Source organism: Aquarana catesbeiana, linkage group LG05 (assembly GCF_042186555.1).
Source record: "Aquarana catesbeiana isolate 2022-GZ linkage group LG05, ASM4218655v1, whole genome shotgun sequence".
Classification (NCBI taxonomy): domain Eukaryota; kingdom Metazoa; phylum Chordata; class Amphibia; order Anura; family Ranidae; genus Aquarana; species Aquarana catesbeiana.
Genome location: NC_133328.1, coordinates 298,711,029 through 298,736,357, shown reverse-complemented (window position 1 = coordinate 298,736,357; position 25,329 = coordinate 298,711,029). Strand labels below are relative to the sequence as shown.

Below are 25,329 nucleotides of genomic sequence, written 5' to 3'. Positions count from 1 at the left end.
ATGGTCGACCAAAGAAGTTGAGTGCACGTGCTCGGCGTCATATCCAGAGGTTGTCTTTAGGAAATAGACATATGAGTGCTGCCAGAATTGCTGCAGAGGTTGAAGGGGTGGGGGGTCAGCCTGTCAGTGCTCAGACCATACGCATCAAATTGGTATGCATGGCTGTCATCCCAGAAGGAAGCTTCTTCTAAAGATAATGCACAAGAAACCCCACAAACAGTTTGCTTAAGAAAAAAAACAACATGGATTACTGGAAACATGTCCTGTGGTCTAATGAGACCAAGATAAACTTATTTGGTTCAGATGTTGTCAAGCGTGTGTGACGGAAACCAGATGAGGAGTACAAAGACAAGTGTGTCTTGCCTACAGTCAAGCATGGTGGTGGGAGTGTCATGGTCTGTGGCTTCATGAGTACTGCCGGCACTTGGGATCTACAGTTCATTGAGGGAACCATGAATTCCAACATGTTCTGTGACATACTGAAGCCAAGGATGATCCCTTCCCTTCGGAGACTGGGCTGCAGGGCAGTATTCCAACATAACGACCCCACACACACCTCCAAGACGACCACTGCCTTGATCAAGAAGCTGAGGGTAAAGTTGATGGACTGACGAAGCATGTCTCCAGACCTAAACCCTATTGAGCATCTGTGGGGTATCCTCAAATGGAAGGTGGAGGAGCGCAAGGTCTCTAATATCCACTAGCTCTGTGATGTCATCATGGAGGAGTGGAAGAGAGCTCCAGTGGCAACCTGTGAGACTCTGGTGAACTCCATGCCCAAAAGGGCTAAGGCAGTGCTGGAAAATAATGGTGGCTACACAAAATATTGACACTTCGGGCCCAATTTGGACATTTTCGCTTAGGGGTGTACTCACTTTTGTTTACAAGCGGTTTAGACATGAATGGCTGTGTGAATTATTTTGAGGGGACAACAAATATACACTGTTATACAAGCTGTACACTCACTACTTTACATTGTAGCCAAGTGTCATTTCTTCAGTGTTGTCAAATGAAAAGATATAATAAAATATTTATAAAAATGTGAGGGGTATACTCACTTTTGTGGGATACTGTATGTGTACTCTAGTAGTTAGGCTTTTGAAAATATTAAACTGCATTCTATAGGCAGTCCTGGAACCCTTAAAGTTGTAGTACACCGCACAATTTTTTTTTTAATCCCAGCAAAGTAAAAGCAAAATGTGCTAGTATGCTATGCATACTAGCACATTATGAAATACTTACCTTAGAGCAAAGCACTGAAGCGCCGCGCTGTCAGCTCTGAAATACACTTCCATCTTCACCCGGTCTTCCTTCTGGGTTCGTGTCCTCCAGCAGTCTGAGTGGCTGTGCTGCGATGATGTTACACGTCAAGAACTGTGGCACAGAGCTCTGAAGGGATAGCAGAGGTACAATGTCCGTTCAGAGCGCATGCGCCGGTGACATCCCCGGCTGCATGAAGTGTGAATATCTTGTAAACCATGTAGGTTTAGAAAATATTCATAGTACCTACAGGTAAGGCCCCTTTCACACTGAGGCGCTTCTAAACTGCCAGTAAAACACTGAGTGCTTTTGAAGAGCTTTTCAGGCACTTTTGAAGAGCTTTCCATTCATTTCAATGGAGAGGGGCGTTTTTTCACCGCCCTGCCAGCGCACTGCCCCAGTGTGAAAGCATTAATTTATTTTAATGGAAATAGGTTTTCGTGAGCTTTTCAGGTGCTTTTATTTAACTTGAAAGCGCCTGAAAAGCGCCTAAGCCTTATTAGGCTTACCTGTAGGTACAAGTTTACAGAAAGGCTTTAGGTTGACTTTAGAGGGGAACTCCACTTTCATGGGGGAAAAAAAATAGCAAATAAAGAAAAAATAATATAGCATATACAATTGCAACACAAGTCATAATGTAATTGAATTATATTAAGAAATACATTTTCTTTTCAATCTGCAGTTTTCTGAAAATGCAATGCAATATGGCTACCTAGAGGTGTTCTGTACACAGAGACCACCAGAAACATAATTTCCTGCTTGTCTGATTTGGCTCACTGATTTTCCCAGAAGTCTGCACTAAGATGCAAGCAGGATTTCAGGCATCCCCTGCAACAAAAATGTATATTTTGGCGAGATACTCCCAATAGGATCACGTCTAAAGGAGTGCAGAGCCAGCAGCTTTCCTCATTAGTGCCCTGCAGCTGATTGATAATTATGAAACCACTCCCATTAAACTTACTCAGCACAGAGGGAACAGAGGAACAAACAGTGATTTCTTCAGCTTAACAAAAGGTAGGGATTTGCAACAAAGTTTGTTAAAATCCTTGTAATGTATATCAATCACCCAGAGGGGAATGCTGTTTTTTTCTCAACAAAAGTGGAGTTACGCTTTAAGGGTTTGTTGAAACTTTCAACAACACAGTTGAGTACTGCTTGTGATACTCCTTTTTTGTACTAACAGTTAAATGCATACCACAGTATCCATCAGCAATTGCTAACTGTCCATCACATTTTACAGGAAATTCACTTACAGATATACAATGCCTTGCAAAAGTATTCACCCCCTTGGCATTTTTCATGTTTTGTTGCCTCACAACTTGGAATTAACATGGATTGTTTGAGGATTTGCATCATTTAATTTACAGAACATGCCCACAACTTTGAAGGTACTTTTTTTTATTGTGAAGCAAACAACAAATAGGACAAAATAACAGAAAAAGTCAACGTGCATAACTATTCACCCCCCTAAAGTCAATACTTTGTAGAGCCACCTTTTGCGGCTATCACAGCTCCAAATCGCTTTGGATAAGTCTCTATGAGCTTGCCACATCTTACCACTGGGATTTTTGTCCATTCCTCCTTGCAAAACTGCTCCAGCTCCTTCAAGCTGGATGGTTTGCGCATGTGAACAGCAATCTTCAAGTCTGACCATCGATTTTCTATTGGATTGAGGTCTGGGCTTTGTCTAGGCCATTCCAACACATTTACATGTTTCCCCTTTAACCACTCAAGTGTTGCTTTAGCAGTGTGTTTGGGGTCATTGTCCTGCTGGAAGGTGAACCTCCATCCTAGCCACAAATCACACACAGAGTGGTACAGGTTTTGCTCAAGAATATCCCTGTATTTAGCACCATCCATCTTTCCCTCAACCCTAACCCGTTTCCCAGTCCTGACTGCTGAAAAACATCCCCACAGCATGATGCTGCCACCACCATGTTTCACTGTGGGGATGGTGTTCTTTGGGTGATGTGATGTGTTGGGTTTGCGCCAGACATAGCGTTTTCTTTGATGGCCAAAGAGTTCAATTTTAGTCTCAACAGACCAGAGCACCTTCCTCCATACATTTTGGGAGTCTCCAACATGCCTTTTCGCAAATTCAGAACGTGCCATTTTGTTTTTTGCTAAAAGTAATGGCTTTCTTCTGGCCACTCTGAGATAAAGCCCAACTCTATGGAGCGTACAGATTATTGTCGTCCTATGTACAGATACTCCAGTCTCTGCTGCGGAACTCTTCAGCTCCTCCAGGGTTACCTTAGGTCTCTCTGCTGCCCCTCTGATTAATGCCCTCCTTGCCCGGTCCATGAGTTTTGGTGTGCGGCTGTCTCTTAGCAGGTTTGCTGTTGTGCCATGTTCTTTCCATTTGGTTATGATAGATTTGATGGTGCTCCTAGGGATCATCAAAGATTTGGATATTTTTTTATAACCTAACCCTGACTTGTACTTCTCAACAACATTGTCCCTTACTTGTTTGGAGAGTTCCTTGGTCTTCATGGCAGTGTTTGGTTATCGTTGCCTCTTGCTTAGGTGTTGCAGCCTCGGGGGCCTTTCAAAAAGGTGTGTATATGTAATGACAGATCATCTGACACTTAGATTGCACACAGGTGGACATCATTTCACTAATTATGTGACTTCTGAAGGTAATTAGTTGCACCAGAGCTTTTTATGGACTTCATAACAAAGGGGGTGAATACATACACACATGCCAATTATCATTTTTTTATTTCTGAAAAATAGTTTTATGTATATATTTTTCTAATTTTACTTCACCAACTTAGACTATAGTGTTCTGATCCAGCACATATAATTCAGATTAAAAAAACATTGAACTAAAAGCTGTAAAAAAATGTAAAAAAAATAGGTAAAAAGTCAAGGGGGGGTAAATACTTTTGCAAGGCACTGTAACTATCTCCATGGTTCTAGCTTCCAGCCCAACACATCAAGCAAGTGATCATACAAAGGCACGTCACTATATACCAACCACATATGCTCTCACCCAGAAAACAGTAAAAAACATCTAATGCCGTGTACACACGGGCGGACTTTTCGACCGGACTGGTCCGACGGGGCGAATCCGTTGGACAATCCGACCGTGTGTGGGCTTCATCGGACCTGCAGCGAACTTTTCGGTCAAAAATCAGAAGGACTTTAGATTTGGAACATGTTTCAAATCTTTCTGACGGACTCGAGTCCGGTCGAAAAATCCGCTCGTCTGTATGCTAGTCCGACAGACGAAAACCGACGCTAGGGCAGCTATTGGCTACTGGCTATCAACTTCCTTATTTTAGTCCGGTCGTACGTCATCACGTACGAATCCGTCGGACTTTGGTGTGATCGTGTGTAGGCAAGTCCGTTCCTTCAAAAGTCCATCGGAAGTCCGTCAAAAGTCCGTCGAAAGTCAGTTGGAAAGACCGTCGTACCTTTGATACCGAAAAGTCCGCCCATCTGTACATGGCATAAGAGTACTAGCAGAATTCTTCCTTAATAAAGGAAACAAAACCATCAGTATATACATAACTGCTGCATTGAAAACCCTAAGAGAAATTTCCTACAGTACAGAGGAAAGAAATTGTGGTGTACCTCCTAATAACCACATGCAATCCAGCACTAGAAGGGATAAGAAAGCTAATCCATCATAACCAAGAATGAAATATTCCAACAATCCCCAATGCTGGCCTTCAAACAGAGACCGACAGTGCCTTGAAAAAGTATTCATACCCCTTGAAATTTTCAACATTGTCACGTTACAACCAAAAAAAGTTTTATTGAGATTTTATGTGCTAGACGAAAACAAAGTGGCACCTAATTGTGATATGGAAGGAATGGTTTTCTAAATGTTTTACAAATAAATATGTGAAAAGTGTGGCACCATTTGTATTTAGCCCCTTTAATCTGATACCCCTAACTAAAATCTAGTGGAACCAATTGCCTTCAGAAGTCAGCTAATTAGTAAATAGAGTCCACCTGTGTGTAATTTAATCTCAGTTAAATACAGCTGTTCTGTAAAGCCCTCAGAGGTTTGTTTAGAACCTTGATGGACAAACAACATCGTGAAGGCTAAGGAACACACCAGACAGGTCAAGGTCAGGGATAAAGTTGTGCAGAAGTTTAAGCCGGGTTAGGTTATAAAAAAATATTGCAAGCTTTGAACATCAAAGCACTGTTCAATCCATCATCCAAAAATGGAAAGAGTATGGCACAGCTGCAAACCTACCAAGACATGGAAGTCCACCTAAATTGACAGGCCGGGCAAGGAGAGCATTAATCAGAGAAGCAGCCAACAGGCCCATGCTAACTCTGGAGGAGCTGCAGAGATCCACAGCTCAGGTGGCAGAATCTGTCCACGTGACAACTATTAGTCGTGCACTCCACAAATCTGGCCTTTGTGGAAGAGTGGCAAGAAGAAAGCCATTGTTGAAAGAAAGCCATAAGAAGTCCCATTTGCAGTTTGCGAGAAGCCATGTGGGGAACACAGCAAACATGTGGAAGAAGGTGTTCTGGTCAGATGAGACCAAAATTGAACTTTTTGGCCTAAAAGCAAAACGCTATGTGTGGCGGAAAAATAACACTGTACATCACCCTGAACACACCATCCCCACCATAAAACATGGTGGTGGCAGCATCATGTTGTGGGGATGCTTTTCTTCAGCGGGGACAGGGAAGCTGGTTGATAGGAAGATGGATGGAGCCAAATACAGACCGATCTTAGAAGAAAACCTGCTAGAGTCTGCAAAAGACTTGACACTGGGGCAGAGGTTCACCTTCCAACAGGACAACGACCCTAAACATACAGCCAGAGTTACAATGGAAAGGTTTAGATCAATGCATATTCATGTGTTAGAATGGCCCAGTCAAAGTCCAGCCCTAAATCCAATTAAAAATCTGTGGCAAGACTTGAAAATTGCTGTTCAGATGCTCTCTATACAATCTGACAGAGCTTGAACTATTTTGCAAAGAATGGGCAAAAATTTCACTTTCTAGATTTGCAAAGCTAGTAGAGACCTACCCAAAAAGACTTGCAGCTGTAATTACAGTGAAAGGTTGTTGTACAAATTATTGACTCGGGGGCTGAATACAACTGCACACCACACTTTTCACAAATTTATTTGTAAAAAAATGTTGAAAACCATTTATCGTTTTTCTCCCACTTCACAATTATGTGGCACTTTGTGTTGGTCTATCACATGAAATCCCAATAAAATACATTTAAGTTTTTTGGTTGTAACATGACAAAATGTGGAAAATTTCAAGGCACTGTAACTTCAGTAAAGCAAACAGGTCAGTCCACCACTACAATATCCCCTGTGAGAAACTGGGTGCAGGTTCAGCTCATAACTGTAACAGATACAAATAAAAAGGATGGAACACCGCACACCATGGGAAGATAAAATTCCAGCTTCTTTATGAACTTAATACGTAATCCTTAGACAACAGCACAGCTACATCGAGAAACTAGGCTGACGTGTTTCATATCCACAGATGCTTATTTAAAACCTGCTACATACTTATTTAAAACCTGCTGCATCTGTATTCAGAGCTTAAGAGATCATACAGTATATAGAACAGTCGATCAACACACATAATTTAACCTCACCACCAACACACCAACTATTATTATTATTATTATACAGGATTTATATAGCGCCGACAGTTTATGCAGCGCTTTACAACATTAGGGCAAACAGTACAATAACAATACAATTCAATACAGTAGGAATCAGAGAGCCCTGCTCATTAGAGCTTACAATCTAGGAGGGAGGGTCAAGTTATACAAAAGGGTAATAGCTGTGGTTGATGAGCTAATGGAGAAAATAGTGCAGTTGTTAGATGGAGGCAGGATAGGCTTCTCTGAAGAGGAAAGTTTTCAGGGATCCCCTAAAAGTGGATAAATTTGGAGACAGTCTGACAGATTGGGGTAGGGAATTCCAGAGGATGGGCAAGGCTTGGGAGAAGTCCTGGAGGCGGATATGGGAGGAGGTGATGAGGGAGCTAGAGAGCAAGAGGTCTTGGGAGGAACGAAGAGGGCGAGTAGGTTGGTATTTTGAGACTAGGCTGGTGATGTAACTGGGGAAAGAGTTGTGGATGGCTTTGTAACTTATCGTTAGTATTTTGAATTTAATTTGTTGGGTGAGTGGCAGCCAATGGAGGGATTGGCAGAGAGGGGTAGCAGACACTGAGCGGTTTGTAAGGTGGATGAGTCTGGCAGCAGCATTCGTGATGGACTGAAGGGGGGATAGTCTATTTAAAGGTAAGCCAATGAGGAGCGAGTTGCAGTAGTCAAGGCGAGAGATAACCACGGAGTAAATCAGGAGCTTTTGGTTTCATTGATTAGAAAGGGATGTAGTTTAGAGATGTTGCGGAGGTTTAGGCGGCAAGCTTTGGAAAGTGATTGTATGTGGGGCCTAAAGGAGAGTTCAGAGTACAGGATAACACCTAGCACCCTGACATGTGGGGATGGGTGGATGGTTGTGCCATTGCATTTGACAGATAAAATAGGGGAAGAGGCACGTGGGGGAGGAAATATTATAAGCTCGGTTTTGGACAAGTTGAATTTGAGGAAGTGGTGTGACATCCATACAGATATGTCTGTTAGTAAGTTAGTGATGCGTGAGGAGACTGATGGAGTGAGTTGAGAGGTGGAGAGATAGATTTGTGTGTCGTCAGCGTAGAAATGATATTGAAAGCCGTGAGAGGCTATCAGCTGACCCAGGGAAGAGGTGTAGATTGAAAATAAAAGAGGCCCAAGAACAGAACCTTGGGGGACCCCGACGGAGAAGGGAAGAGGAGTGGAGGAAGTAGAATTGTAAGTGACACTGAAGGTGCGTTGGGATAGGTAGGATGAGAGCCACTGAAGAGCACAGTCACGAAGACCGAGGGAGTAAGGTTTTTTGAGGAGGAGGGGGTGGTCAACCGTGTCAAAAGCAGCTGAAAGATCCAGAAGTAGGAGTACAGAATAGTGTCCGTTGGTTTTTGCAGTTAGCAGGTCATTTGTGATTTTTAAAAGAGCAGTTTCTGTGGAGTGTTGAGGGCGAAATCCAGATTGAAGGGGATCAAGAAGGTTATTCTTAATAAGGTGGTCACTCAGTTGGTTGTAAACCAGGCGTTCAAGGAGTTTAGAGGAAAAGGGGAGCAAGGAGATAGGGCGTAGGTTGTTAAGATTGGTAGGGTCCGAGGACGGCTTTTTAAGTATGGGGGTGACCAGTGCATGTTTTAGAGCATTGGGGAAGATGCCAGAGGTGAGGGAGAGATTGAAGATGTGGGTAAGAGAGTGTAGGGTGGAGTCAGAGGACGACCGTAGCATTTGAGAGGGAATAGGGTCCAGGGGACAGGTGGTTAGGTGGGCGATAGAAAGGAGTTTAGCAACTTCGTCTGTAGTAGCAGATTTGAATAAGGGGAGTGTTCATTGTACCTGTTGACATGGGGTCTTAACTGGGGGAGATACCTGTAGATTGGAGATTTCATCACGGATTGTATCAATCTTGTTTTTGAAGTGACTAGCAATCTCCTGGGCAGTGAGTGAGTCTGTGGGTGGAGGCTGTGGAGGACGAAGTAGAGAGTTGACGGGGACTGGATGAGAAGGTGTTAATAAGAGTTGTAAAATAGGTCTGCTTGGCAGTGTGGAGGAAAGAATAGTATTTTTGGAGGGCAGATTTGTATTGGTTGAAGTCTTTGAGAGACTTAGTCTTGTGCCACAGACGCTCAAGAGCGCGACTACATTTTTTGAGAATTTTAGTGTCATCTGTTTGCCAGGGTTGTAGGGGTCGAGGCCTGATTCTGCGTGTAGTGAGAGGAGCGAGCTTGTCCAGGGTGGAGGAAAGGGATTTTTTGTAGATGGACGTGGCTTGGTTGGGGCAGGACAGGGGAGAGATTTTGTCATAGAGGTGGTCAGTAGCAGAATAGAGGAGAGAAGGGTTGAAGTTGCAAAAGTTTCTACGGGTGATGGTTAGGCGATTGGAGGGAAAGGTGGTGGAAGACAGGGGGAGAGACTAAATTGCGTGGATTGCGACTACTGCCAGAGGGTGTAGAGTGATGGGTGTGTTGGGTACAGTTAAATAAGGGAGTCCCAGGGTTTGGGGAAAAATCTCCAGCGGTTAGGAGAAGCAGAAGAGTAAGGGTGGTAATATGAGAATACGATTTGTATGAGGGGACATGCTTCAGTACCCTGGGGGTGTTGTTAGCAAGTGGGCTTAGAATTAGAAAGGTGGTGAGTGCAGTAATAGGGGGAGGGGAGAAGTGAGGGTGATATGTACAGATTGTGGGGTGGAGCAGAAGGGCGAAGAAAAGAGAGTTTGAGGAGAGAGGCTGCAATTGTGAAGAGGAGGAGAGGTAAAGAGTGCATGTTTTAGAGAGGAAGGTGAGATAATATGGAAATGTGGTCACCTGCAGTCTGCTGTGGTTTGCTTTGTGCAAATCACTGAAGTGCAAGAGCGGAAGTGCCACTTATTTAAAGAACCTCCCTTTATTGGAAGAACCCCCTGCATGTGCAGCCCCCTGCTGGTGTTCCCCCGTAAAGAAGGCCTTGTTTTTATACTGTGTTGGGTGTGGGTTGAATCTGGCAATTAATCAATCAGGAGGTGATATTGGGCAGAGCAAAACTTTCACACCACAATCAAACTGCAAGAGGACCAAGAGGCCAAAATTGTAAAGATAAGGGAACCCATAATTTAGGTAAGACTTAATAGCTAAATAAACATTGAAATAATGTGAGCATGGCTACAGATGGAGTTGAAACAGCGGTGACAAACAGATTTACCAAATATGCATATAAGCAGTCAGTCAATTTTCAGTTTGAAGGAGATGGGAGTATAAACGCAGATTTACCAAATATGCACGTAAGCAGTCAGTCAACGTTCAGTTTGAAGGAGATGGGAGTATAAACTCAGATTTACCAAATATGCATGTAAGCAGTCAGTCAATGTTCAGTTTGAAGGAGATGGGAGTATAAACGCAGATTTACCAAATATGCATGTAAGCAGTCAGTCAGTGTTCAGTTTGAAGGAGATGGGAGTATAAACGCAGATTTACCTGTGAAGAGAGAAAAAAATGTTCAGATGGATGGTGCAAGAGCAGAAGTGCCACTTATTTAAAGAACCCCGCTTCTTTGGAAGAACCCCCTGCATGTGCAGCGCCCTGCTGCTTATTTAAAACCTGTTACATACTTATTCAAAACCTGCTGCATCTGTATTCAGAGATTAAGAGAGCATACAGTATATAGAACAGTCGATCAACACACATAACCTAACCTCACCACCAACACACCAACTAGCATCGGTTCCAAATACAAAATATAGTTCTAAAAAGAAAATCAACAAGAATATATATCTATACAAAGAATTACAAAACACCCAAGATATTCCATGTTCATGCCTAAAATGAGCATGTAGACACATAGATATACAGTATAAATATATATACAAGGTAATTTTTTAGAGTTAAAATGGACTCATAATACAGCAGATTATTGTTCATTAATCATGCACCTAATACCGTATTCACTCCCACTGTTGAGATGGATCAAATAGAGTACTGCCCCGCAATCTCTTTGAAACATCTGTGTAGATACATTATGTCAAAAAGAAGAGAAAAATATACTATTTATAACTAGTGACTCCCTGGGGCTGCCAGCAAAATGAGATGCCAGGTATCACTGATAAAAACAGGTAAAATCCCATTCAAGCTTTACACCAGGGGTATCCTGGTATTCAGATAAAATCTTCAAAACACCCCCCGCTTGCAAAGCAGCCCAAAAACATAACCCCTTTTTGCCAGACTTTAACCCTTTCAACATCCTGAAACCACCTAACATTAGAAATTAAGCAGCATAAATCTAATTACAGGGATGCAACCTTGTAACAATAAACTGCAAACCATGCAGTCACATCAGTCCATAAAATAGTGTCACACATACAGGAACACACACACACACATAAATTACACGGCTATACTATGGCTTTGAAACTGCTGTCTTATAACTTGAAAGGTCTGAATTCCATCAAAAAACGATGGATGGCTTTAAAGGGGTCCAGGTCCTCCGGCATGGATGTGATCCTGGTGCAGGAGACTGGTGTCTTATATGGCGTCTGACTCATCTGGAAAGGCTGGGGTTGCAGTGCTGATCAGATGCTCCTGTCCTCTCCAGATCAAGTCCACCCATCTAGATCCCTGCGGTCGTTATATAATACTGCAAGGTACCTATTTGTCTAATCCTATAACACTAAGGAATGTATATGCTCCAAATATGGGTCAGATTAAATTCCTTACTAATGCATTTGAATGGCTGCAACACTTTTCTCAGCCTCTTATGGTGATTGGGGGATATTTTAATGCTGTCTTCTCTCCCACTCAAGATCGGAAATCTTTGTTCCATTCTACACTACCCCTCACAACACAATCCTTGGCCACCTCCTTTCGTAAATTGACTCGAAGCCACCATGTGTTTGACACATGGAGGATCAAACACTTCACTGGTAAACAATATTCATTTTACTCTCCCCCCCATAAGATGTTCTCTAGATTGAACTATTTCCTTGTGACAGCCCCCCTTTTACCTTGTACAGTGTCATCCAACCTGAGCCCCTGGTCGGATCATGACCCTGGATCTTTGCCTCTCAGCTGCATTTCCCACTGGAGACTCAATGAATCTCTGCTAAAACATACTGAAACCAAAGATAAACTCTCCCAAGCGCTAACTGAATACTTCCAGCTAAATACAGGTTCCGTATCCAGTCCATCCACCTTCTGGGAGGCTCACAAGGTGTTCTTCAGGGGGGCAGTATATCTCTGTAAGCTCACGCAGAAAGAAGGATGCAGCTCTCTTGAAATCCTCTTTACTAACCAAACTGCTAGCTGCTGAACGTTCCTTGCTCTGCTCTCCCTCAGTGGTTCAACTGCGGGCGGTAACCTCACTGCTCAATCAAATAAAATCTCTAGACATGTCAGCCATAGATAAATCCCTCTTATGGGCAAAACAAAAATTTTACCAATCTTCCAATAAGCCACATAGAATGCTGGTCTCCAGGCTCAGTTCTAGGCCTTCTCTCTCCTTCGCGGATCACCTCAAATGGCCAGGTGGTACCCCCACTCACTGCCCACACACCATGACCCAGGTCTTTTACGATAAACTCTACAACTGCCTTACTCCCAACCTACACTCTCCATTTGACCAGGAGGCTTTCGAGGCATTTATGTCAGACTTGAAGTTGTCTAAACTAACCAGGTCGGATGTGCATGCACTCAATGCCCCCATTACTGGGGAGGAACTAGCCAATACTGTTAAGAGCCTACCAACCCACAAATCCCCTGGTCCAGATGGACTCCCATACTCCTACTACAAGACATTTCTCCCAATTCTATCAACTCATCTAGTATCCTTATATAACTCTCTCTCTTCTTCAGGGCGAAGATCAATCAGCAGTTCTTACACTCTTATATCACAGTTATACCTAAACCGGACAGAGATCCGTCGCTTCCAGATATCTACTGGCCAATTGCACATTTAAGCTCAGATTATAAGCTATTCACAAAAATTTTGGCTAACCGCCTTTCCCAATTTTTGACAAATTTTTGACTGATTGATAGAGACCCAATGGGCTTTGTCCCCGCTAGACATGCGGGTGACAATACCAGGCGCACTATTCACCTCATTGATATGTTGAATAGAGTACGTAGACCTGCTTTGATCCTCAGACTTGATGCCCAAAAGGCATTTGATAGATTAAGTTGGCCCTACATGTTTGCCACCCTTACTAAATTTGGTTTCCATGGTCCCTTCATTTCGGCTCTAAAAACCATATACTTCAACCCCTCATCCCAGGTCCAAATGGCTTCTTTCACGTCCTGATCCTTTCCAATGCCTAATGGCACTAGACAGGGTTGCCCTCTCTCCCCATTTCTTTTCATTCTATGCCTAGAACCCCTAGCAGAGGCTATGAGGTCCCATCCTGACATCCAAAGGGTCCCCATGCGTCACAGGGAATATAAACTATCTCTATTTGCGGACGATGTACGTCTGACTCTTACCAACCTACATATATCCCTCCTGTCCCTGCATGCTCTCCTATCCCAGTGTAGCTCTATATCTGGATACAAAATGAACGCATTCAAAACAGAAGCCCTACCGCTACATATACCACCTGCAGACCTTCTATCGCTCAAACTCTTACCCCTATTGCTGGTGCACATCTCTCAAGTACCTGGGTGTACACATCACACCATCGTACTCATCCCTATATTCAGCCAATTATATCCCCCTGTTCAAGGACATCAAGGCCATGCTATCTCGATGGAATCCCCGCCCAGTATCCTGGATAGGTAGGATTAATGTGTTGAAAATGTCAGTTATGCCAAAACTACTGTATTTTTTTGAAACCCTGCCTATCCCTACTCCTATGGCCCAATTAAAATTGATTAAATGATGGTTTCTTTATTTGGAAGGACGGGGCATATAGAGTGGCAAGCTTGGTGATATTTTCCCCCAGAAGCCGTGGAGGACTGGGAGCCCCGGACGTTTACAAATATTACCTGTCCTCCCACCTTCGTGCAGTGGTGGCCTTGGCCAGTTTAAGGCTGCCCAATAGGTGGACGGAGATAGAGATGGGTTCTCTGCTTCTGGCTCATCCCTGCTCGCTTGTATGGTCGTCTGCATTATTTTCAGATCCCAAGCTCCATAGATCAAATATCCAGATGTGTGGCGCAGAGAGAGACAGCATTTAAAATGTTAGTTTTTTGGTATAGGACCCCCAAGGTATTACATACCTTGGGGGTCCTGGAGATGTCCTGGAGATGTTGGCCCTGTTGGAGATGTGGTAAAACTAGAGGAACTCACTGCCATATCTTCTGGCAGTATGAATTGATCCTTTCTGGTCCACGGTCCACCATTTCGCTGGATCCATTACATCTCCTCCTAGGCCTCCCATTTCCGGGAAAGGCCTCGAATAGATTGGCTTCCTATATTTTACTAGCTGCAAAGAGAGTCATTCCATTGCCTTGGCTATCTCCCTCCCCCCAAACCAAGCTCAGTTTCTACAAGCTATTACTGACATACGTAGAATGGAGTATATGACAGCTATGGTAGAGGATGCTGTTGACAGGTTTGACAAGATCTGGGATGTGTGGGATCATTCTGAGTATCTATTCTATTTCTATTTTAGTTACTTATATAGTGCCGTCAATTTACGCAGCGCTTTACATATACATTGTACATTCACATCAATCTCTACCCTCAAGGAGCTTACAATCTAAGGTCCCTAACTCACATTCATACATACTAGGGACAATTTAGACAGGATCCAATTAACCTACCAGCATGTCTTTGGAGTGTGGGAGGAAACCGGAGTACCTGGAGGAAGCCCACGCAGGCACAGGGAGAGCATGCAAACTCCAAGCAGGTAGTGTCGTGGTTGGGATTCGAACCAGCAACCCTTCTTACTGCTAGGCGAAAGTGCTATCCACTACACCACTGTATGGTCCTCCTCCCTGAATCCTTCCAGTACCCCGTATACAGTTTCAATGTCACCCTGTCATCACCCATCCTCCCTATCTCCTTGTTGACCTAGTTACACATAGCAGACCACTGCTTAACACCTCCTAGGTCTATGTCCCCAGTGTACACCCAGATAACACTAAAATGTCATTGGCTATAGCCTTTTCAGTATTATGCTCAACATATTTTTCTTTTTTATTTCTTTGTCATTTCTTTTTATGTTTGATTTCACTGACTTTAATATGTATAACTTGCTTTATCTGTATTCCAATAAAAATACAATTTAAAAAAAGCATCAGTGGCGACAAAGGGTTAAATGTGTTTCCTGGGAGTGCTTGCTAACTGTGTGGGGGATGATTAAAAAGAAAGAGATCTGTGTTCTTCTTAGCAGAAACACAAGATATCGATCTTCTGCCCTGTCAGAACAGTGATCTGCCTCTTTCGGGAACGATCACGGGTGGCCGGCAGACAGAGGCTCCCCCTCTGTCCAATCAGCGTGCGATTGGGTCTTTGGCGGCGTGTGTGTGCACCCTAGATGCTATTGCACGAAATGATGTACAGGTATGTCGTTTCGTGCAATAGAGCCACTTAGCCAAAGCACATGTACGTTACGCGGTTGGCAAGTGGTTAAGCCATGCCCACACCATTACTGAGTGAAAGAGAAGAGACGCAATTATACATGGCAACATGACAAACAAGGTCAGATAAACATTTTGTCTTCCTTTGGTGACAACTTTGCATCAACAATCTTCAATTCAGCAAGTGATGATGCTGTATTGGCTCTTTCAAAAAAGGGACCATACTTTCCCTTTTGTTCCCAGAGAGAGATTGCCAATCTACATCAAGGTGTTGCTAGATTTTCTTCCTTCAAAGTGCACTCTACACAGGAAGCAAGAAGTAGAAAGGCATTTTCTAAACTTCATGCAGAATATTTTTGATAGAGATCAAGCCAAACCCACACCGCTACTAAAGGAAGGAGAACAATGTTGGTACGTCCCATCCTTTTGGTATGTACCTGCCTCATAAGTCAGAACAAAGTAGGGGTTATTTTTGATTCCAGCACTCAGTACAAAGGTATTTCTCTCAACAACCCGCTTCTTATAGGACTCAACCTAAACAACATCCTCATAGGAGTTCTAATCTGCTTTAGACCAGAACCAGTAACCGTAATGGCCAACATCCAACAAATGTTCCAATGCTCATTGTCAGAGAAGACAAAACAAACCTCATGTTTCTATGGCATAGAGACAATTCCATCAGCAATAAGTACATAGATTACCAGATGAAGGTACATGTCTTTGACAACAGTCCGACTCTCATTAATACGTTGACAATCTTCTATGTGGACAATGGATTATTTTCCCACAACTGAAGAAGTGAATGGTTGCCTCACCAAAACACAGGAGATGCTGTCTTTAGCAAACCTTACACTTCATAAGATTATATCTAACAGCTGTGAGGTAATTTTTTTTTTTTTATTCTGATGACTATGCTGCCAGCCTAAAGAACTTTCATTCTGGGGCTTGATATGCCTAATATGCAGGGTAGCCTAGGTTTTCTGTGGGACATCAAATAAGACACATTCACATTCTAAGTTTCTGTAAATCCCTTTACCAAGAGAGGAGCTTTGTGCATGATGATCAGCATTTGTAATCCACTAGGATTTTTAGTCCATATTACCATACAAGGCAAAATGCTACTGAGACAGCGCTCCTCTAAAAACGTATACTGGGACATTCCGCTGCTTGGCAAGAAACAACAAAAGTAAAACTAGGAGAAATTCTCTGAAATCATTATTGCAGCTTCACTGTTCTCTTGGTTATGCTCCCAGCTCATTTTCAGCTGTCATATCTTCTTTGATGCATCAGTTAGGGCTATAGCTGCGAAAATCTATTTGAAGACCTCTGAAACTAATGGAGGACCATAGTGTAATTTTTTCCTGGGTAAAGCAAAGCTTAACCCACATATGTTGCAAAGACTTGAGCCTTGTACAGCCATACAAGCAGTGGAAATTTCATATATAATTATATATTGTATAATTTCAAGTCATATATGATGAAATGGGCATTAAAATAGATTATTTCACATTATTCAAAGAAATTAAGATAGTACTTGGTTATACAGGTATATACAACCCAACAAAAAAATTTATGTGTACATCAGCAACAATGAATCATAAGTTTGCCTACTAGGTACGCCTACTTCTTGTAGGCATTTTGCATAACCGTCCACTAGTCTCTGGCATCAAATTGCCAGTTTGAAACCCCCCACAGTAATTCAGTGGGCTTCAAATCAGGGTCAAGTCTATAAAGCACAATTTCTTCTTTTTGAACAATTTTTGGTTATAGTGTTGAAAAATCGATTTCTGATCCAACTTTCAAAAGATTCTCATCAAGCCCACGTTGATATGATGCATTATTCATAGTGTTGACTTAGTTAGATATCATTTTCTAAAGGGAAATGGGCTGTTTAGTTTGCAAGGGAATTGTCACTTTGCAAGGAATTTTCTCTAACTTAGTTAATGTGGTGAAGCTCTATTGACTTCCATCCTCCAATCATGTGCAAACAAAAATAATGTTTTTTTTTCTTTGCACGTGATTGGATATTCTCTGTAAAGAGAATAATCTCTGTATTCTCTCTGTCTCTTAAAGCCTGTTATACAGCACAGTGCTTGTACTGTGTCATTTGGACCCCTGTATCACTTGAAATACCTGTCTGATCCAGGCTGGCTATACCCTCCCCTCTGCAAACAGACCATGATAATCATGGCTGCTGAGCTCTGAGATTGGGGTCCGTTTGTGTGCCTCTGTCATTCGCAGCCTGCTATCTGTCGCCTGTGTCCTTCTCCCCCCTCCTCCCTCTCCCCTCTCTGTCTGTCTCTGCTCTTACAATGTCCCCCCCCCCCCCCCCCCGGCTCCTGCTGCTCTAATTTTTTTCTATTACATGCTCCTATCCACTCTGCACCATTATAATAATTGTCCCTGTGCCTGTGTAATGTAAAAAAACTTTACGATTGTACATGTATGATCTCCGCTCCTGACACTCAGCTGATTGTCGGCGGCTCAACGCTCTCTCTCTCCGCTCTCCCCCTCCTTCCCATCTGACGTCAGCAGGAGGGCTTTACCCCCCCCCCACTGCAGCTGTGACCCGGAGACAGAAGAAAGGAGAGTAATCAGCTGAGCGGCGGGAGTGGAGCTTATACTGGTACAATCGTGCAGATTTTTTACATTACACAGGCACAGGGACAATTATTATAATGGTGCAGAGAGGATGGGAGCATGTAATAGAAGTGGGTTAACATCCACTTTAGGTTTGCACCTAACATATCTACAGTTACTGTGGCTGAACAACTCTTTCTTTGAAGTCCACAGCACATTGTACCAGAAGGCCTCACCTTTGCCTATGTTCTGCTTTCGCAATATTAGCACTGAAAGTGTGATCTCTAGAACTAATCCAGTTGTGGGGAGATTGCTTAACTTAGTCTTAGTAGCTTAGCAGACAGTGATTCAATTCAAATGGCATCTTGCAGATCGTAATAAGTTTTGATTCAAAACTTGTGCAGATCATAACAGCTGAACATTAAAAAAAAAAAAATCATAGTATGTCTAGCTCCAGCAGAATAAATCGCATGTGGTGAATGGAGGCTAAAGTACGGAAAAAAAGGTGGGACTAATTACATAGAGCATTCCCTAGCTACTGGGTGAGGTAGGGACAACATTATTAAAGATAAACAGACAATGCATGTGTAACATGATAACCTATATATTCAAAAGCAAACTGTAGTTTTGCTGTAATGTGTGTTTTTTTGTTTTTTTTGTTTTTTAGACAGCAAAGTTTTTTTTGGCACACATCCAATGCAGATTAAATTGGTGTAATATCTTTCCAATTGTAGATGCATCTTGACACAAACTGTTGCAAGAGTTACCTGCAGATCTCACAGTGGGGTCATTTTCAGCTTCTTTTAACATTAAACAGTCAGCTCTGTTGATGATCTTACTTGGCCAACCAGTCTTGGACAAATTAGCAATCATTTAAAATAATTTTAACTTAAAGTGAAATATTAGACTTCAGATAATTTGGCAATCTGTTTACATCTCTTGCTATATTCATGATCATCCTATACCCTCTTTCTGAGGACCATAGAAAACTCATTTGATTTCAGCACACTTATCAATAGCCAAGAAAACACAAAGCCCCAGAAGTCTGAGATTTAGAAGACACGTTCAACCTGTATACTTTCTAAAGAGGTTCTAGACATTGCCACTTAATCTGGAACATGCAAAAAAGGAGAAAGGCTAGTGCCATGAAAGTTGGCTAAAACATTGTTTTATTATTACATGTGAACAACAGTCAAAAAGAAAGCAAACATGTCTCAGCCGTCAGGCCTTATTCATGACTAAGGCCCGACAGCCGAAACGCATTGGCTTTCTTTTTGACTGTAGTTCACATGCGATAATAAAACAGTGTTTTAGCCGACTTCCATGGCACCAGCCCTTCTGGTTGAGGTTGAGCCTTTCTCCTTTTTTTGCATGGCATACATGGAGGTTTACAGAGACTTCACAGGCTGAGTGCTATGTTCTTGAGGCTCACCAGGCATTGCACAGGTGGTAGTAGCTCGGATGCACCTGTTCCACTTAATCTGGAACACCTAGTTCTAATTTTATAGATTTGAATTGGTAATAAATGTAAGTTTGCGCTTACATTTCCATGTGAAAAGTCAGCATTTTTTAAATTTATTGTATATTATGAAAATAAATACCAGTTGTGTGTGTAATTTATTCAAATATATTGCCTTCATCTGTAGGAACTGTTTGAATGAAGAGCTAATTTTTGCCTGTTTTAAATATTTTGAAAAATTCAACAAAGTCCATGTCCTAACATTTTTATATGACTATATGTATTACTTAACTTAATGACAAAAATATTGCAGAATATATAGGCTTATAGCAGAAATATAAGAGCCACTCTGGTCTATATGTATACATTTGTAAGGGCTGAACTGGTTAAACACCAGTTATTTAGGGAATGTATGGCTTTAACTAATGGCACAACTTATTATATGGAAATAGTCACTATATATATATATATATATATATACACCCCTCACATTTTTGTAAATATTTTATTATATCTTTTCATGCGACAAACACTAAAAAAAGACACTTTGCTACAATGTAAAGTAGTGAGTGTACAGCTTGTATAACAGTGTAAATTTGCTGTTCCCTCAAAATAACTCAACACACAGCCATTAATGTCTAAACCGCTGGCAACAAAAGTGAGTACACCTCTAAGTGAAAATGTCCAAATTGGGCCCAATTAGGCATTTTAAGCTATAAGAATATTGCCAAGACCCTGAAACTGAGCTGTAACATGATGGCCAAAACCATACAGCGGTTTAACAGGACAGGTTCCATTCTGAACAGGCCTCGCCATGGTCGACCAAAGGAGTTGAGTGCATGTGCTCAGCGTCATATCCAGAGGTTGTCTTTGGTTAATAGACATATGAGTGCTGCCAGCAATGACACAGAGGTTGAAGGGGTGGGGGGGTCAGCATGTCAGTGCTCGGACCATTTGCCGCACACTGCATCAAATTGGTCTGCATGGCCTTCATCCCAGAAGGAAGCCTCTTCTAAAGATGATGCACAACAAAGCCCACAAACAGTTTGCTGAAGACAAGCAGACTAAGGACATGGATTACTGGAACCATGTCCTGTGGTCTGAGGTGACCAAGATACTTATTTGGTTCAGATCGTGTCAAGCGTGTGTGGCAGGAACCAGGTGAGGAATACAAAGACAAGTGTGTTTTGCCTACAGTCAAGCATGGTGGTGGTAGTGTCATGGTCTGGGGCTGCATGAGTGCTGCCGGCACTGGGGAGCTACATTTCATGAGGGAACCATGAATGCCAACATGTACTGTGACATACTGAAGCCGAGCATAATCCCCTCCCTTCAGAGACTGGGCCGCAGGGCAGTATTCCAACATGATAACGATCCCAAACACACCTCTAAGATGACCACTGCCTTGATAAAGAAGCTGAGGGTAAAGGTGATGGACTGGCCAAACATGTCTGCAGACCTAAACCCTATTGAGCATCTGTGGGGCATCCTCAAATGGAAGGTGGAGAAGCGCAAGGTCTCTAACATCCACCAGCTTCGTGATGTCATCATGGTCATCATGGAGGAGTGGAAGAGGACTCCAGTGGCAACCTGTGAAGCTCTGGTGAACTCCATGCCCAAGAGGGTTAAGGCAGTGCTGGAAAATAATGGTGGCCACACAAAATATTGACACTTTGGGGCTAATTTGGACATTTTCACTTAGGGGTATACTCACTTTTGCTGCCAGCGCTTTAGACATTGATGGCTGTGTGTTGAGTTATTATTTTGATGGGACAGCAAATTTACACTGTTATACAAGCTGTACACTCGCTACTTTACATTGTAGCAAAGTGTAATTTCTTCAGTGCTGTCACATGAAAAGATATAATAAAATATTTACAAAAATGTGAGGGGTGTACTCACTGAGATACTGTGTATATATATATATATATACATATATATATATATATATATATATATATATATATATATATATATATATATATATATATATTAATGTTTGACCTGAGTCTAGGTACCTGCTAAAAGCAAAATTATAACAAACACTTCCCTCTTTTTCAGATGTGGTTTACCTTGATCATGTTGGCACAGCACTTTTTCCCGAAAGCCTTCTTCAAAAATTCATGGCTGATTTGTCTGAAAATGTTTATGGTTAGTATAAGTACTTTTTCTCTAATAATAAAGATATGTGAACATTTGTCTAAAAAAACTTTTTAGTAGTGTGAAGAAATGGGACTATAACTGCAGTTTTTCTGTAGTATTTCCTTTAATGAGCAGTGATTAATGTAAGTGTAACTTGCTGCTGAGCTATAATGGCTTTTTTGACATTAGTGTGTGGAGTTATATGGTTACATTTTAGAACATCTGCCTTTTAATTGAAAAGATTTTACACTGTGAATACCAAGTTATGCAGGCTTGTAACCTCTAAGTAGTTGTAAGAAGTGTCCTTTAAAATGTGAATATATCCCTTTTATAAAATGTCAATTTTTGGTAAGTGTATTCACAAAACACACTAAATACCATATTTAATAAACCTTAAGTCAAAGTGAGGGGTTTTTAATATGTACCCCTTACATGGAGCTGGAAGGACATGTTTTTATCATGTGCCAATCAATTTAGATTTATAAATATTGCAGTGATTATAAATCTATGCTTTATATTGCTTTATGTGCAATAAAACAAAAAAAAGCAACTTTTTTTTTTTTTGCATTTTTATGGAATATTAAATGTTATGAAAATTCTGTATGTTGTTACTTGGTTTTGTTGTCTATTTATAAAAAGGTATTTTCATAAAACAAAATTGCATAAATATGCCTAGATAACTGTGATTGTAAACATTCTGGGAAATTAAAAAATCTTTGGAAGATCTTGATTTATTGCAATTGGTTATGTTGTTGGGTTTCTTGCTCCATATTTTATACTAAATACAGTTGCTGGAATAAATGACTCTGTATGCGGTTGTTCTACAAAAATGTAGATCTGGATGCACAGTTAGCCACATATAGAAAACAATAGTTTCACATAATACACTTTTTCCTAGCCAAGCCAGGCAGCTTAGGCTACGAATTTGGCAATTTTGCAAGTGATGAGTAGGCCCTGGACAGGTTTACCTTCAAAAGTGAACTTATACTTTGAAGGGAAACGTCATTATTTTGGGTCAATTGTATTGATTTTTTTCTAGTTAATGCTTTTTAGACTGATATGTTTTTTTTTCTATTTACGTAAAAGTTTTAATATTTAATATTAACTACAGCATTTGCCCATGACAGGGCTGTCGTGCAGCATTTGGTAAAAAGAGAGCAAAGCAAAACCAGTTGTCTTTCTCTCTCATTAAAAGTTTAGAAGAGCAGAGATTGAAGTTTATTCACTCCTTCTGTTGTAAGTTTCAGCTTGAGTTATTGAGCTGTATAAACATCTTATATTTTTAGTAGAGCAGCTATAATTAGACAGACAAACCTGTAAAAAGGAGCCCACCTGCTGGCTGTAAATGTAAAGTGAAACATGTTAATGCAATATTTAAGGCAGAACTTCAGTGATTTTTTTCAACTTTCCATCTATTAAATCTTCTGCCCTGATTATTTTGACTTTGGATAGTAAAGCATTTTTTTTCTGACCGTAAATACCTTATACAGCCCACTTCCTGTTTCTTGTCTGGTCATTAGCCTAGGCTTGTGACATCATGCACAGCTCTCTCTCTCTCTCTCTCTCTCACTCTCGTAAGAGTTTGCCAGAAAACGGAAGAGGGGATGAGTCATAAGAAGACCAATGAGAGCTGCAGAGCTGGAGGTGTGTCTGTAAATCCAGGAAGTGAATATGCAGCAGCTTTAGCTGCAAACAGTTAAAATGGATGCAGCCAGACTTAGTGGAGGGAGATTTATGCAGCATATTTGGCAAGTACAGAATCACAGTATATATAAAATAATATGCAAAGTGGTTGGAGGGAAGCTTCAGAATGGCAAAGATGTTTTTATTACAAATTATGTGAGCAGACTGCAGTTCCTCTTTAACCACTTCAGCCCCGGGAAGATTAGGCTGCTCAATGACCAGTACCAGCACTTTTTACAATTTGGCACTGAGCTGCTTTAACTGGTAATTGCGCGGTCATGCAATGTTGTACCCAAATGAAATTTGTGTCCTTTTTTCCCCACAAATAGAGCTCTCTTTTGATGGTATTTGTTTACCTCTGCCATTTTTATTTTTTGCGATATAAACGTAAAAACCCCGAAAATGTTGAAAAAAAATGATATTTTCTACTTTTTTGTTATAAGAGAAATCCAATAAACTCAATTTTAGTCATATATTTAGGCCAAAATGTATTCAGACATGTCTTTGGTAAAAAAAATGTCAATAAGCGTATATTTATTGGTTTGCGCAAAAGTTATAGCTTCTACAAACTATGGTAAATTTTCTGGAATTTACGTAGCTTTTAGTTTATGACTGCCTATCTCAATTCTTGAGGTGCTAAAATGGCAGGGCAGTACAACCCCCCCCAAATGAACCCCATTTTGGAAAGTAGACACCTCAAGGAAATTGCTGAGAGGCATGTTGAGCCCATTGAATATTTTATTTTTTTGTCACAAGTGATTGAAAAATGACAAAAAAAAAAATTACACAAAGTTGTCACTAAATGATATATTGCTCACACGTGCCTTGGTTATATGTGGAATTACACCCCAAAATACGTTCTGCTGCTTCTCCTGAGTATGGAGATGCCATGTGTGTGAGACTTTTTGGGAGCCTAGCCATGTACAAGACCCTAAAAACCAAGCACCGCCTTCAGGATTTCTAAGGGCACAGGTTTTTGATTTCACTCCTCACTACCTATCACATTTTCGAAGGCCATAAAATGCCCAGATAGTAATGATCCCATTTTGGAAAGTAGGCACCCCAAGCTATTTGCTGAGAGGCATGTTGAGTCCATGGAATATTTTATATTCTACCACAAGTTGTGGAAAAATGACAAACTTTTTTTTTTTGCACAGCCGTGTACAGGACCCCGAAAACCAATCACCGCCTTCAGGCTTTCTAAGGGCGTAAAATAGTGATTTTACTCCTCACTACCTATCACAGTTACGGAGGCCCTGAAATGTCCAAATAGCACAACCCTCCCCCCCAAATGACACCATTTTGGAACACCCCAAGGTATTTTCTAAGAGGCATAGTGAGTATTTTGCAGCTCTCATTTGTTTTTGAAAATGAAGAAAGAAAAGAAAAATTTTTTTTTTTTTCTTTTTTCAATTTTCAAAACTTTGTGACAAAAAGTGAAGTCTGCAAAATACTCAACATGCCTCTCAGCAAATAGCTTGGGGTGTCTACTCTCCAAAATGGGGTCATTTACACCCTTAGAAAGCCTGAAGGGAGTGTTTGGTTTTCAGGGTTCTGTACACAGTTAGGCTCCCAAAAAGTCTCACACATGTGGTATCCCCATACTCAGGAGAAGCAACATAATGTATTTTGGGGTGTAATTTCACATATGCCTATGGCATGTTTGAGCAATATATCATTTAGTGACAACTTTCTGTAAAAAAAAAAAAAAAATTCATTTTCCCGAAACTTGTGGCAAAATATAAAATATTCCATAGACTCAACATGCCTCTCAGCACATAGCTAAAAGTGTCTTCTTTCCAAAATGGGGTCATTTGGGGGGGGGGGGGTTGTGCTATCTTGACATTTCATGGCCTCCAAAACTGTCATAGGTAGTGAGGAAGTGAAATCACCATTTTACGCTCTTAGAAAGGCTGAAGGCGGTGCTTGGTTTTCGGGGTCCTGTATACAGCTAGGCTCCCAAAAAGTCTCACATGTGGTATCCCCATACTCAGGAGAAGCAGCAGAATGTATTTTGGGGTGTAATTTCACATATGCCGATGGCATGTTTGAGCAATATATCATTTAGTGATGACTTTGTGCAAAAAAAAAAAACAACTTGTGGCAAAATATAAAATATTCCATGGACTCAACATGCCTATCAGCAA

General features: G+C 41.4%; 1 protein-coding gene across 1 annotated transcript in view; it reads left to right on the top strand.

Annotated features, from left to right (window-relative positions):
- Positions 1-25,329, top strand: part of MOCOS (molybdenum cofactor sulfurase) — a 1,002,829-nt gene that overhangs the window by 83,342 nt on the left and 894,158 nt on the right. Inside the window, exon 2 of the mRNA XM_073630796.1 lies at positions 21,419-21,508. Within this exon, the coding sequence (XP_073486897.1) occupies positions 21,419-21,508 (90 nt within the window). The remainder of the gene's footprint in view (positions 1-21,418; positions 21,509-25,329) is intronic.